The following is a 14,277-nucleotide window of genomic DNA, read 5'->3' on the forward strand; positions in this document are numbered from 1 at the left end:
ACGCCGTTTCTAGGCTCGCGCCGTGCCCGCGCTCTCCGCCCCCCTCACGCGTGAGGGGGGGCAGACGGGCGGGGGGCGCCGCCATCTTGCCGGGCGGGGCGCGCGCGCGCGCAGGCGCGGCGGGGGCGGGGCGGGCGCGTGCGCGTCCCGCCCGTGTGCGGGAGTCACAAAATGGCGGCGGGGGGGCGGGCGGCGCGCGCGGGGGGGGCCGGGCCGTGACCGCCTCCGGTACCGGCACCGCCTCGGGCCGGCACCGCCTCCGGCACCGCCCGGGGCCCCGGGAGCCCTCCGGGCCGGGACCGCCTTTGGCACCGCCCGGGCCGAGCGATTCTCCCCGGCGGGGACCGCCTCCCGCCGCGTCTGGCACCGCCCGAGCACCCCCGGGCCCCCGCGATCCCCCGGGCCGCGCCCGCCGCCCGGCCCCGCTCCGGGCCCCGCCGCCCCGTGAGGCGCCGCCCCGCCGCCCCCCGCGCGGCCCGGCCGCGAGCAGCGCGGGAAGATGGCGGCGGGCGGCGGAGGCGGCGGCCGGGCCTCCTCGTCCTCCTCCTCCTCGGCCGCCGCCGCCTCGTCCGCGGCCGGCGCGCTGGAGGCCTCGCTCGACAGGAAGCTGCAGGCGGTGACCAACACGATGGAGTCGATCCAGGGCCTCTCCTCGTGGTGCCTGGAGAACAAGCGGCACCACAGCACCATCGTGTACCACTGGATGAAGTGGCTGCGCCGCTGTGAGTGCGGGCCGGGGGCGGCCGCGGGCAGAGCGGGGCGCAGCGAGCGCGGCCGGGCCGGAGGCTTCGGCCCCGCCATCGGCACCGGGGCAGCGGCCGGTGTAGGCGGGCGCGATGCAGGGTCGGGCTCATCATCGGGGAAAGGCTTGGGTAGGAAGGGACTTTAAAGCCCATCCAGTCCCACCCCCTTCCACTAGATCAGGGTGTTCCAAGCCTGGCCTTGGACACTTCCAGGGATAGGGCAGCCACTGTTTCTCTGGGCTACCTGTGCCAGGGCCTCACCACCCTCCCAGGGAACAATTCCTTCCTGACACCTAGTCGAAATCTGTCTCTTTTACTTGGACTCTTGTCCCGTGTGCATCACCTTGTCATCCTTGGAGGAACACAGCATGCCTGCTTGCACCTCAGTGGTGGCACCTTTGTCCTTCTGAATCCATGGTCTCCTAAAGCTGCTCTGGGTCAAGGACCAGGGTCTGTTTGTGCCCTGCCTGGTCGGGGCAGCCTGGGGTGGGCACAGACAGCCCGGGTGCCAGCGCTGGGATGTGCAGTGCCCATCAGGATGTGTCCCTGGCCTGGGGGGAGAAGGTTGGTGTTGGCAGGAGGTTCAGCACAGCAGTGTTATCTCTGCTGCTCTGGGAAGCTTTGACTCTTCTTGTGGGAGTTCAAGGAAGCTTTGGTTGGCAGGAACATGGAGCTAACATTCCTACCCCAAAGTGTCGATCTGTTGTGTGCTGAACCTTTTGGAAAATTTGGGAGAGTTGGGTTTTTCTATCAAGGCACTGCTGCGGAATGCAGAAGATCCCCTTTCCCCAGAGTTTGATCTGTTTTGTCTGTACTCCATGGAATTAAGGAGAGGGAGGTGAGAGCCTTGGAGGAAGTACCCTGGGTCCTCCTGCCTTGCTGTCACTACCACCTCTCCGGGAAATCCTCCTCCCCTGGACACCCCTTGGCACTGTGGCATCATCCTTGGGGCTCTTCCCCTTCTGCTCCAGGTGCATGCCCCCTGCAGAAAACCCAGCCCACCTCTCCTTGGGATGTGCCAGCTCCTCGGGACTTGGCCCCCTCACAGTTGTCCTGGCTCCTCCCAAGGCCCTCAGTGCTCTTCCATCACACCTTCCCCCTTCCCAAGCTCATCAAAAGCCATTGAACTGTTGCCACCTGCAGGTCCTTGATGCTCTGTTTTTGCCGTGCCCTGGCCCCTGTTTGTTTGGTTTAAGCTGAGAGGAGCTGTTCCCCCACTGGATGTAGCCTGTTGCATCTTGGGCCCAGAGACACCTGGGTTTTTTGTGGATCGTAGCGTTCCTACGGACCCAGCATGGATCTTTGCTCCTGGATGGTGTTGGGTGTAAATTGGTTTATAACCTGTGGCTCTAACTTTGCACTGGGTCCGTGGTGCTTTGTATTGTCAGGCTGGAGCTCTACTCCAGATTGCTTTCTGCTGTGTAGATGCTGGATCATTTCAATCAAAGGTTTATAGTTCTTTGAAATGTATTTTATGTTATTAAGATCTGGAATCATTGCTCTCTGCTGGTGAAACGTCTCTGGGATGGAGGGAACATCCAGCAAGCAGCAGGAGAATTGGCACTTGAGCACTGGGTTTCACTAAATTGCAGAAGCCCCATTCCAGTGGGATGATGATCTGAGAGAATGTCAAGGCTGGCGTTTTGGAAAGCTGGCTGCAAATTGTTTTGGAGCACCAGACGAGTGCAGCCATGCTCCAGTTGAATTCCCAGCCCTCTGGGCAGACCGGAGCCCTCTGTGCTCCAGAAAACCCACCTCAGCCTGCCCTGTCAGCATCTTCAGGGCACAGGTTGTGAGCAACAGGTTCTGGTCATAAGTCCTTGGCTCTCTGAGTCTGTGCTGGAAAAGCTCGTCCCGGGATGTGGGAGCTGGGGGAGCTGGGGCTCTGAGAGGTGGCAGTGCCCAGAGGAGCAGGGGCAGGATAAAAGCTCGTCCCGGGATGTGGGAGCTGGGGCTCTGAGAGGTGGCAGAGCCCAGAGGAGCAGGGTCAGGGATCAGAGCTCATCCCAGGATGTGGGAGCTGGGGCTCTGAGAGGTGGCAGAGCCCAGAGGAGCAGGGTCAGGGATCAGAGCTCATCCCAGGATGTGGGAGCTGGGGGAGCTGGGGCTCTGAGAGGTGGCAGTGCCCAGAGGAGCAGGGTCAGGGATAAAAGCTCTTCCTGGGATGTGGGAGCTGGGGGAGCTGGGGCTCTGAGAGGTGGCAGTGCCCAGAGGAGCAGGGTCAGGGATCAAAGCTCGTCCTGGGGTGTGGGAGCTGGGGCTCCGTGCAGGGTGGGGGTGAGCAGCTGCTGGCAGTGACTCCTGTCTTGGCTCTCAGGCCTTTGCTGTGTGTCCTGGGGCAGGGACAGAGGGGGACAGGGCTTCAGGAGCAGAATCTTCCCAGGGGCTCTGTCCCTGTGCCCTTCTTTGCCCGAGTCTGGAGTGATGCTCAAGGGCGCAGTGCCAGGGGAACCGGTGCTGCTGGCAGGGGCTCAGGGAGGCTTAAGGACATCGACCCACGGGGATTTGAGGACCCATCCGAGCTAAGCCTTTTCCTGTGTCCTCAGCTCTGCTTCCCCTCAGAGGAGGATCTTCTGTGCAGGATCTTCCTTTTGAACTTGTGTTTCCTCGCGAACTCACCCTGATGCTGGGAGGGCAGCGTGGGCAGAATGTTTCTGCTGGGAGCTTTTCCAGGTTGTGAGTGAGGGGTGAGCTCTCACCCAGGGCTCTGGACCAGGAAGGATTCTGAGCTTCCTGAGGAATCCTGGAGACCAGGAGAGCTTCAAGGTGCAGCCGTGCTGTGAGAAGTGGCTCTGCCAACGGATGGACAACTGGAAAATGAAGCAGGATAGAGAACTGAGGGAGCTGTAGATAAAAACTAATTCTGGTTGCAGCTGGAGGTGAGACAGGCAGGTGAAAGGTGACAACACACGGGCATGTGAAGTAACACCATCTCTTGGCACTGTTCCTCTACTTTAATCCTTGGGAATGTCCTTTAGTGGAGTGAAGGAGCTCATTACCATCATTAGCATGTGGATGAGCTTCCCAAGTTTACCCACTCCGAGGAAAGGGTTTGATGAAGTAACTCAGTTTGGAGCTTTTGAACATGAGGAGGGTCAGAGGAGCAAGCACAGCTGGGGGAGTCTGGAAATCATTTGTAAAGGGAAGATGTCCTCTCTAGCCCCCAGGGTTTGCCTGCTGGAGCTTGGAAACTCTGAAGCTTTCCTGGAAGTGGCACTGAAGTATTGGGATCAAGGTGTGGCTGTTGTGGTATTTCTGTCTGATGCTGACTCTAAATTTTCTTTTGTCCTCAGCTGCTTTTCCTCATCGGCTGAACCTTTTTTACTTGGCCAATGATGTCATACAGAACTGCAAGAGGAAAAATGCCATTGTCTTCCGGGACACCTTTGCAGAGGTGCTTCCTGAGGCTGCTTCATTAGTGAAGTGAGTAATGAACTAACGGGCTGTTGGGAGGCTCAGTGTCTCAAAAAGGGGGAATTTTTCTTCTGACATCTCAAGCTCTCTAGAAACATCAGCAGAACTTAAAGGATTCTGTTGGAGCAGCTGTGTGTTTGCAGAGTGGGCCAGAGCAGGCATGAGCTGGGTTTTAATTTGCACAGGGGGGTGGTTTGGGTCAGATTATCCCGTGGAGCGAGGGAAGCCTCGCACCAATGTCCTGCAGTCAGAGGGTAAAGAACTCTTGTCTTCCAGGGATCCATCCGTTTCCAAATCCATCGAAAGAATCTTTAAAATCTGGGAGGACAGAAATGTGTACCCTGAGGAAACCATTTTGGCACTGAAAGAAGCACTGAGTAAGTTACTTACCCTTTGCATTTCTCACCTTACAAACTGCCACGTGAGCTCGCTGAACTTGTAGAAATAGTCTGGGGTCACTGAGGGGAATGAGGGGCATTTGCACCTGGCACAGGCTGTAACATAGCCGGGTGTGGGACGTGAGCAGCACTGGACTCTCCTGCTTTACCTCTTTTGTACCTTTCTTAAGGCAGCTGTGAATTCTTTCACGTGAGCTGGAACTGCTCCAGCTGAGAGCAAACAGAACACGAGGCTGAAATGGTCCCACACGTCCTGACCAGGGTGCTCTGGCTCTACCTCCACGTCCTACTGAGTGATAGGCTGGTTTAACTGATTATATTTGTGGGGTAGGAAGAAGCAGAAGCAAAGCTGGAGGGTGAAGAGTCCTCGAGTCCTTAGGGAAGAAACTCGCGGAGTTGGTTAAAACCAGGAATTAGCAGTGCAGTACTTGAAGGGAATCAGTGCAGGTTTTGGCTTTGCTCTCATCATTAAGAGCTGGAGGTGCTCAGGGAGCCCTCAGGTGTGGTCTGAGGTCGGTGGCCATCACAGGAGGAGCGTGGTGTGTCGGGTCAGGCTGTGGCACGAGGACAGGCTCGAGCTGGGTGTTGCATGCTGACAAGTGACGTTTGTGCTTTTGCTCTGAAATCGCTCATTTCTGTATCCTGAAAACAGGTCTGTGAGGTTTCAGGTAAATCAGGTATCGTGGCTGCTTTCACAGTGGGCAGCACTTGTCTGTTCAATACTGATTCCATTACAGCCTCCTAAAGAGTTTCATTTTTAGATTCCTTGTGTTTTCCCTTTTTACTGTGATTTTTGAACTGCCTTAGTGTAAGGGCAAACAGAAACTTGATTTAAAAATGGCAGACCACCCCCAGGTTGCTGCATTCCTGAGTAAACTGAGGTTGTCTTGGGCATCCAGCAGCTCCTCTAAGGAAGTTGGTCAAGGTATTTTAAAACAAATTTCTGTTCACTCTTTCACCGTGCAACTGTATGGCACCAAAACCCAGATTTTGACAGGAATCCCATAATGCCAGACTGCCAAAAATGAAATGTTTTCCAGGTACCACTTTCAAAACTCAGAAGCAGCTGAAAGAGTCTCTGAACAAACCGAATAAGCCGTGGAAGAAATCACAAAGTAAGGAACCACTGTGAACTCTGTGCACTAATGCAGAAATTGGCTGCTCGAGGAGCAGAAAGGCTGAGCCCAGCATGGGCTGAGCCAGCTGAGCCTGCAGGCTCAGAAGGGCCCCGAGATGTGCACACCAAGGAGATGCTGGTAGAAAACAACTTTCTAAAGAAAAGAAGTGAGGCAAAAATGAGATATGAGAGCAGAGGTTGTGGACAGGAGAGGAAAGAGCTGGTGGAACTCTTGGAAACTGGTCTTAGACTGGTCAGAGATGGAGAGAAGACAGAGGAAGCAGGAAATGGAGATTCCCTTCGTGCTCAGGAACACTCCTACCTCCATCAGGCTGGGCTGGGAGGAGGAACCTGGAGCTGGGAGTTCAGGGACAGGATGTGACAGTCCAACAGTCCAGAACCCAGAGCAGCAGGAGAGAATTTATTGCAACAGAGTGACCTTAATGATCTCATTTTGCACCAACACCCTGAGTGGTCCCCACAGAGGTGGTGAGATGTCAGGTGTGACGTGTGGGACATCAGGTATGACCATGGGACATCAGGTGTGATGTGTGACATGTGGGACGTCAGGTGTATGAGTGGCACAGGGTGACATCAGAAGGTCAAAAGAGTTGAGGAGTGTTTATTATTTGGCTTTCCCAGACAGAACTGGGCTATATCCAGCGTGGATGCAGGGTTTAGTGCTTTGCTTCTCAGCAGCTCATTTGGTCTTTCCCGTTTCTCCTGTTTTGTCCAGAATCTGATGGATTCAGTCTCTTGCCAGCAGGACTCGTGTCCCCACCCTGTAACCAGGTGTGACAGTTGTTGAGGCTCTGAGCAGGGTCAGACCTAGCAAGTGCCCAGGGGAGACCCTGCCCACAGGAAACCTGGGCTCCCTGTCAGCTCCAGGTCTGGCACTTTGGGAATAACATTCCCTTCCTTGGGGAGAGGTGTGACTCCTTGGATAAGGCTGTTAGAGCGACCATGGCAGGGACTTGTCTTCCTGAGGAAAAGGTGTGCCCAGGAAATGTTCAGAGCATGTTCAAAAGCAGCAGTGTCACTTGTTGAGCTTGGTGCCAGCCCAGTTGTGTGTGTCCATGTCCCCATGAGCTGCCAGGAGCCCGGACCACTGAGGGACCACATGCATGGAGGGGAGGATGTGATGGGTAACACATAAAGTTATCTAAAAATATCTTTTATTCGGCTGCCTTTTGTGACTGCCTTCCCTTCAGGATGCGATCCCTTAATTTCTTCACAATTTTCCTTTATCCCCACAGCCTCCACCAACCCAAAAGCTGCTCTGAAGTCCAAGATTGTTGCTGAATTCCGAGTAAGTCTGTGAGTGGAAGTGACCCGTGGCACTGACCCCTACCTTGGGGGTTTGCGTGTGGGGTGACCCCAGGCCCAGGAGCCACCAGTGACGTGGAGGTTGTGTCACCCATGGGGGTGGGGTCTGGGCAGGCTCAGGACATCCTTGTGAAGAGGAGTGTGGGGTGGCTGAAGAGTTGGTGGCAGGAAATTGGTCTAAATTCAGTCCCCTGACAGAGTGGGACATGTTCATGAAATGCACAGGCACCTGTAGAGTGAAATGGGGAGTAGATAAAAAAGCTCTATCTCTGCTCTTAACCAGGAGATTTGTGAAATTAAATTAATCCTGCCTGAGCCCAGGTTTGCTCATTGTGAGATCTGAGGTGAAAAATCCCAGGATCTGCATGGTTCCTGGGTTAGCTCTTCCTTGGAAGCAGTCTGGAACAGAGAGGAGGCATCTCTTCCCTGGACTGTGATAAGAAGGCTTTTCCTGTTTGCTTTTTTGCAGCCCCAGTCCCTTATTGATGAGCTGCTGTTGTACAAGCGCTCGGAAGATCAGATAGAGCTGAAGGAGAAGCAGCTTTCCACGATGAGGGTGGACGTCTGCAGCACTGAGACACTCAAGTGTTTGAAAGGTAAAGCCCTGAGGGCACCAAAGGTGTTGTGGGAGCTCCTCAGTTCTGTCAGGATGGGAAATGCCAGAATTTATATCTGGAAAATGCCAGAATTTCAGAGTGGAGTTAAGAACCAGCAATCAGGAGCCAAAACTCTTGGTTAATTTGAATTTCTGTGGAAACTCTCAGGTGCAGAGCTCAGACTAAGCGATTGAGTGTCTGAAAACCAACACTGCCAGCAACCAGGCCTCCTCTTTGCCAGATCCCCGTGGATGACCAGGGTGGTCTGGGAGTGTCCAGTTCCATTGTCCCTCTGTCCTGGGTGCTGCCACTCACTGAGGCTACACTGCTGTGGTTTGGCATTGGCAGCTCACTTCCACGGTGTTCATCTCCCTGCAGACAAAACAGGAGGGAAGAAGTTCTCCAAGGAGTTTGAAGAAGCAAGTTCAAAGCTGGAGGAATTTGTCAACGGCTTGGACAAGCAAGTGAAGAACGGCCCCTCGCTCACCGAGGCGCTGGAGAACGCTGGGATCTTCTACGAGGCACAGTACAAAGAAGTCAAGGTGGTGGCAAATGTAAGTGTGCCTTTTCTGGATCCTCCACGGGTGGAACAGCATCTGCCTGTGTTCACTGGGCACCTCAAGGCTGGAAAAGGCCTCACCTCTATATTCCCAAACCAAAAAGTTTGTGGGATTGGTGTAAGGGTGGTTTCCAAAGAGAGCAGGATTGGGCAAGACAAGGATATACTCTCAAAATCCAGCAGTTGGAAGCTCAGTTTGTGTGTGTTGCTGGAATGTTGGATCCCCTCTAGATTCTTAAACAGGGCAAAATTACAGTTAGTGTGACAAACCCGGAATTCTGGGAACTTGGGATTTATGTGAGAACTAGATGAGCAAAGAAAGGACAGTAGTAAAGTACAATAAAAACAACCAACACCCTCCAGACTCTACCAAAAGCCCCAGATGGGCAGAATGCATTTCTTAAAGTACAGAGGGGGTTATGAAAATTGTTTTAAGTCAGTGGAAAAGGGTTTTATCCTCCCCACTTTTTGTGGCTGTTGCCCTGTGAGTCCCATGGAGAAGCCGAGTTCTTAGCACAGCAGCATTCAGGGATTTGGAATTGGTTTTCTCAGACTGTGTTGCTTCCTTAAGGAAATGACTGAGGCATGAAAGATCCCCAGTGCAGTGTCCTTCCTTCCTTCCTTAGGCCTATAAAACATTTGCTAACCGAGTGAGCAATCTGAAGAAAAAGCTGGACCAGCTGAAGGCAACTCTCCCCGATCCCGAGGAGTCTCCTGTCCCTTCTCCCAGCATGGACGCTCCGTCCCCGACGGGCTCCGAGTCCCCTTTCCAGGGGATGGGGGAGGAGAACAGCGCCCGCTCCCCAGCAGCTGGAGGCCGCAAGATGGTTTCTCCAGAGCCTGCAACAGATAACCGGGATGTGGAGGACATGGAGCTCTCTGACGTGGAGGATGACACGTCTAAAATCATTGGTATGTGATGGTCCTGTGGGAGTTATAGGACAAACCAGTCTTTTCCAGCTTCGTTTGGGATGTGGAGGAGGCACAAGGCCTGTGCTGGGCTGTGGGCTGAGGCTGTTGGGTTTGAATCTCCTGGCAAGGAAATCCCAGTCCCAACTGCGATAATTTCCATCTCCCAAAACACTTACCCAAGATGTTTTTACATCTGTGGGAATCAGAACTGATGTTCCCTGAGACTTTTGGGGGGACTGAGTGACCTTTCTGCTCTTGTTCCCCCCTCTCCGTTGCAGTGGAGGAGAGGAAGGACAAACAGGCTGCTCCGGCCCCTGCCAAGACCGAGAGTGTCCCCAAAGTGGTGCCATCGGCGGCTGCGGCCGCCACAGCCTTGGGGACGGCGGCGACGCCGGCGCCGGCCCCTCCAACGCCCCCGGCTCCCAAGGTGGTGAGCACAGCTCCCATCCCCCTGGCACCAGCACTCGCCTTACCCAACCTGGCCAACGTGGACCTGGCCAAGATCAGCTCCATCCTGAGCAGTCTGACGTCGGTGATGAAGAGCACAGGTGAGTGCTGAGCCAGGCCCTGGGCACTGGCACTAATGGAGCTGGGTGATCATTTAAAGCTCTAATTGTCTCAAAAGAAATGAGTTACTGCTCTCAGAGCTCTGTCCCGGTCTCTGGCACATTGTGTCACTTCCTGAGCCTCTCCTTGCTCATGCTCCGTTGTGCCTGTGGGAGATCTTGAGTCAAAGCGCACGCGTTGCCGGGGCAGCGCAGGTGAGTGGTGTCTGCTCCTGCCCCAGGTGTGAGTCCCGCCTCGAGACCTTCGCCAGGGACCCCGACCAGCCCCACAGCTCTCACCACTGGCCTGAAGACTCCTGTCCTGGGCACCGCGTCTGCTCCTTCGAACCCATTAGCAAATATTCTCTCCAAAGTTGAGATAACTCCGGAAAGCATTCTGTCAGCTCTCTCCAAAACCCAGACTCAGACGGCACCAGCACTGCAAGGTACTGGGGTGGGTGTTGGAGGAGGGCTGGCAGGTGTCTGAGGGCAGTGGCCGGGCTGAAACGTGCTGCTCTGCTTGTCCTAAAGTGAGAACAGAGGAAGAAAAACTTCATTGAAATGTTTTACGTCTCTGGCACGTGTGGATTGTCATTCTCAGGTAGCACAGGTGTCACGGACCAGTGAGATCTGTCACTTCCTGTACTTCCTGCTTGTGCTGTGCCCAGAGCACACGCATCTGGAACCTGCCCTAAACAGGACAGGAGACCAAGAGGCCTCTGTGTTTTCTGTGTGGGAAAGCTGCTCAGGGGTTCTGCTCCCACGCTGGCACCTTGTCAGGGTCACCTGGCCAGCAGGGCAGGGTTTCCCAGTCCTGGCTGCAGACCAGGATGAGTTCTTACCCACCTGACTTGATGGTGTAATTTATATTTGTAGATCAATCCAAGCCTCTGGCAGGCTGCACCTCACTCGGTGCTAATGTCAGTGCAGGAAAATCCAGTCCTGTTTGTGGATGAGACTGGGGGGTGTCAAGGAACGGCGTCTTCAGTGCCAGCATAGGAGCCTTTCCCATGGCAGTGGCTTGGGCTGATTTGCCTCTGCCCTGGGTCCCTGATGCAGCAGTTGTGTTTTGCAGGGCTGTCGTCCTTGCTGCAGAGCGTGGCTGGGAGCACCGTTCAGTCAGGGGAAGCTGCCTCGCAGAGCACCTCGGCGTCGCCAGCCAACACAACCGTGCCGTGCATGAAGGGGAGGAGTGTTCCTTCCAATCCGCAGTCCTTCATAGCCAAAAGTTTTGGTTATTCTCCAAACTCAACCACCGCAGAGGTTTCCTCCACGTCAGTCAATAAGGCTCCTGTTGGACATACCCCAGCACTGTCGAGCTCTGGTTTTAAGCCACCAACTAATTCCCTGGGATTTTCCAGTTCCCACCCTACCAGTCCTTCCTCCCTTTTGCCAACAGAAACCTCACTGGGTCAGTCCTCTGAAATTTCAAAAGCCAAGCTGGAATCAGAACCCCCTTCTCCCAGCTTGGAGATGAAGATACACAATTTCCTGAAGGGAAATCCTGGCTTCAGTGGCCTGAACTTGAATATTCCCATCCTCAGCAGCTTGGGGTCCAGCATGGCAACAGAGAGTCACACCTCTGACTTCCAGCGTGGTCCCACCAGCACTTCCATGGACAACGTGGACGGGACGCCGGTGCGCGACGAGCGCAGCGGGACGCCCACCCAGGACGAGATGATGGACAAGCCAACGTCCAGCAACGTCGACACGATCTCCCTGCTGTCAAAAATCATGAGCCCCGGCTCTTCGACTCCCAGCAGCACAAGGTCGCCTCTGCAGGGCCGGGATGATGGATATTCCCAAGAACTTCCCAGTTCTGTGCACGGCTACCGGCCCTTCAGCCTTGGCAGAGAGTCCCCGGCCAGCCTGTACAAGCCTCCTGCAGACAGCAGGGAGATGCCCTCCTCCTTGATGGACTCCTCCCAGGAGAAGTTTTACCCAGACACGTCTTTCCAAGAAGACGAGGATTACCGCGACTTCGACTACTCCGGGCCGCCGCCCTCGGCCATGCTGAACCTGGAGAAGAAGCCGGTCAAGTCTATCCTGAAATCGAGTAAACTCCCAGACTCTGCCGAGTACCAGCCGGTGCTGTCCAGCTACGGGCAGAGGTCACAGGAGTTTGGCGTGAAGCCCTCCTTCCCCCCAGCCATGAGGTCTCTCCTGGATCAGAGCGAGAGCTGCGACCCGCTGGCCTCGTCCCCAGGGATGTTTGGGAGCTACGGCCGCAGGGGGAAGGACTCTGCCTCCGATGGGTCCCCGTCGCCCAGCAAGAACGACGTGTTCTTCACGCCGGACTCCAACCACAGCAGCCTGCCCAAGGCCGGCCTCCCGCAGAAGCAATACCCGGACTCGCCCCACGCGCTTCCCCACCGCTCGCTCTTCTCCCCCCAGAACGCCCTCCCCAGCCCCGCCAGCCGAGCGCCCGCGGCGGGCGGGGACAAACCCATGGCTTCCTCCATCTCCGCCACCTCCACCATCGAGTTCAAGAACATGCTCAAAAACGCCTCCCGGAAGCCCTCCGAGGAGAAGCACTTTGGGCAGATCCCCAAGAGCAGCTCCGGTGAGGTGGGGAGCTTGTCCGGGGCTGTGAAGGGCGAGCCGCAGCCGCCGGAGGAGCACTACCGCATCGAGACCCGCGTCTCCTCCTCCTGCCTGGACCTGCCCGACAGCACCGAAGAGAAGGGGGCCCCCATCGAGACGCTGGGCTACCACAACGCCTCGAGCCGGGGCATGTCCGGGGAGCCCATCCAGACCGTGGAGTCCATCCGGGTGCTGGGCAAGGGCAGCCGGGGCCACGGGCGCGAGGGGAGCCGGGCGGGCTGGTTCGAGCTGAGCGGCAGCGGCGGCGCCTTCGACAACGGCCCCTCGGGCTCCTCGGAGCTGCCCGGCATGGGCGGCTTCCCGGCGCCCTACAAGGAGCACGTGCCACCCTTCCCGGAGAGCGTCAACAACTTCCGAACGAACAACTTCAGCTCCGCCTTCGAGCACCACCTGCCGCCGCCGCCCATCGCGCCGCCGCCCCTGGAGCACGGGAACCCCTTCCCGCGGGACCCGGTGGGGCCGCCCGCCGTGCCCCCGCCCGCTCCCGCCAAGGACCACGGCGGCCTCTTCCCGAGGGATCACTCGGTCCCTCCCCGCATGCCGTCGGTGGATCACACCAACCCCTTCTCCAAGGAAACGCCCGCGCCTCTGCCGCTGCCCCACGGCGTCCCCCCGCCGCCCTCGGTGGAGCACGCGGGGGTCCCGTTCCCCACGCCCCCGCCACCCCCGGTGCCCGGGGACCACGCCGGCGTCCCCTTCCCCGCGCAGCCGCCGCCGGCCGGGGAGCACGGCGGGGTCCCCTTCCCCGCGCCGCCCCCGCTGGAGCACGGCGCCGGCGCCTTCCCCAAGGAGCACGGTACGATGGCAGGGACGCTGAAGGAGCACTTCGGGGGGGCGCAGCCGCGGGAGCCCCTGCCCCGCTCGCGGGACCCCGCGGGGCCCGGGGCGCTCCCCCGGGAGCAGCTGGGGGCCGCGCGCGGGCTGGGCCCCCCCGCCCACCGGGACCCCCCCGCCCACCGGGACCCCCCCGCCCACCGGGACCCCCCCGCCCACCGGGACCCCGCGGGCCGCGGCGCCGTCCTGCTGCGCGCGCCCCGCGCCGAGTTCCGCCCGCGGGAGCCCTTCGGCGGCAGGGACCCCTTCCAGAGCCTGAAGCGGCCGCGGCCGCCCTTCGGAAGGGGGGGCGCCCCCTTCTTCACCCCTAAGCGCCCCTTCTTTCCTCCCCGGTACTGAAGCAGCTGCTGAGCTCCCAGGGCTGCCCTTTCATTTGGTTTTTTTCTTATTCCTTTTTTTCTTTTTTTTTTTCTTTTTTTTTTTTTCATTTTTTCTTTTCCCCTTGAGACCCTTGTAACCTTCTCCTAAATTAAATGTTCTGTACTTTTTGGTTGGTTCTACCCCCCAGCCACCCCAGCATTGGGTGAGACAAGAAAACAGACACAAACCAATGTTTTAACAGAAGCCACGTTGCTGTTAAATAAAGCCTTCAGTAGTAGTTGAAAAAGTCAAAACAAAATATTAAAAAAAGGAAAAACTTCGAAAGCTTCGAGAGGAGCACTGAGTGGTGTCGGGGTGTTGGTTTCCAGCCGATCCCTAAATTGCTGCTGCAGGGAGGGGAGACCCCCCTGTTCCTCCTGGCTGCCAAAAGAACGAAAACAAGGCAAAAAGAAGGGTCGAGGAACCCACCCGAACCCACCTTGGAGCTCCGCGGGACTCTGGCAGCAGGAAGGGCCAAGCCTGTTCCCCCTGCTGGAGAAGACTCTGGGTCGGGTTTGGGTTCATCTGGGGATCTTTGGATTTTTGTTTTGTTTTCTCCCCCGGGATCACTGTTGACTTTCTAAGTGTGTGTATATAGCAATCACTTTTTAATTCCCTCTGGGATCGTTCACCACACGCAGCCGGAGCCCGGCGGGGGCTCAGAGGGGTCCCCGCCACACCCAGGGCCGCCCCCGCGGCTTTTATATGAAGTTGGGATTTTACTTGATTTATTTTAATTATTTTTGTTGGTTTTTAGTTGCCTCCATCGTACCTGTTTGATAGCGGTGTGGGCTTCAGGATCTGCATAAAGAGTTCCAAACCGGCCGCTGGCGGCTCCGTTCTTTCTCGCGCGCGCCCCGGACACCCCC

At 56.9% G+C, this 14,277-nt stretch overlaps 1 protein-coding gene across 2 annotated transcripts; it reads left to right on the forward strand.

Moving 5' to 3' along the window:
* The first annotated feature begins 169 nt into the window (after nucleotides 1-169).
* On the forward strand, nucleotides 170-14,233 carry RPRD2 (regulation of nuclear pre-mRNA domain containing 2). 2 transcript variants are annotated; one of them, XM_063421236.1, is made up of 11 exons: nucleotides 170-722; nucleotides 4,037-4,166; nucleotides 4,434-4,534; nucleotides 5,596-5,670; nucleotides 6,929-6,981; nucleotides 7,468-7,594; nucleotides 7,973-8,148; nucleotides 8,780-9,065; nucleotides 9,344-9,613; nucleotides 9,853-10,056; nucleotides 10,686-14,233. In XM_063421236.1, the coding sequence occupies exons 1-11, from the start codon at nucleotides 500-502 to the stop codon at nucleotides 13,385-13,387; spliced, it is 4,347 nt and encodes a 1,448-aa protein (XP_063277306.1). In that variant the 5' UTR covers nucleotides 170-499; the 3' UTR covers nucleotides 13,388-14,233. The 2 variants fall into 2 exon arrangements, with proteins under 2 accessions (XP_063277306.1, XP_063277307.1); XM_063421237.1 differs by lacking the exon at nucleotides 5,596-5,670.
* The last annotated feature ends 44 nt before the right edge of the window (nucleotides 14,234-14,277 follow it).

The sequence above is a fragment of the Prinia subflava genome, chromosome 35 (genome assembly GCF_021018805.1).
Source record: "Prinia subflava isolate CZ2003 ecotype Zambia chromosome 35, Cam_Psub_1.2, whole genome shotgun sequence".
NCBI classification, from domain to species: domain Eukaryota; kingdom Metazoa; phylum Chordata; class Aves; order Passeriformes; family Cisticolidae; genus Prinia; species Prinia subflava.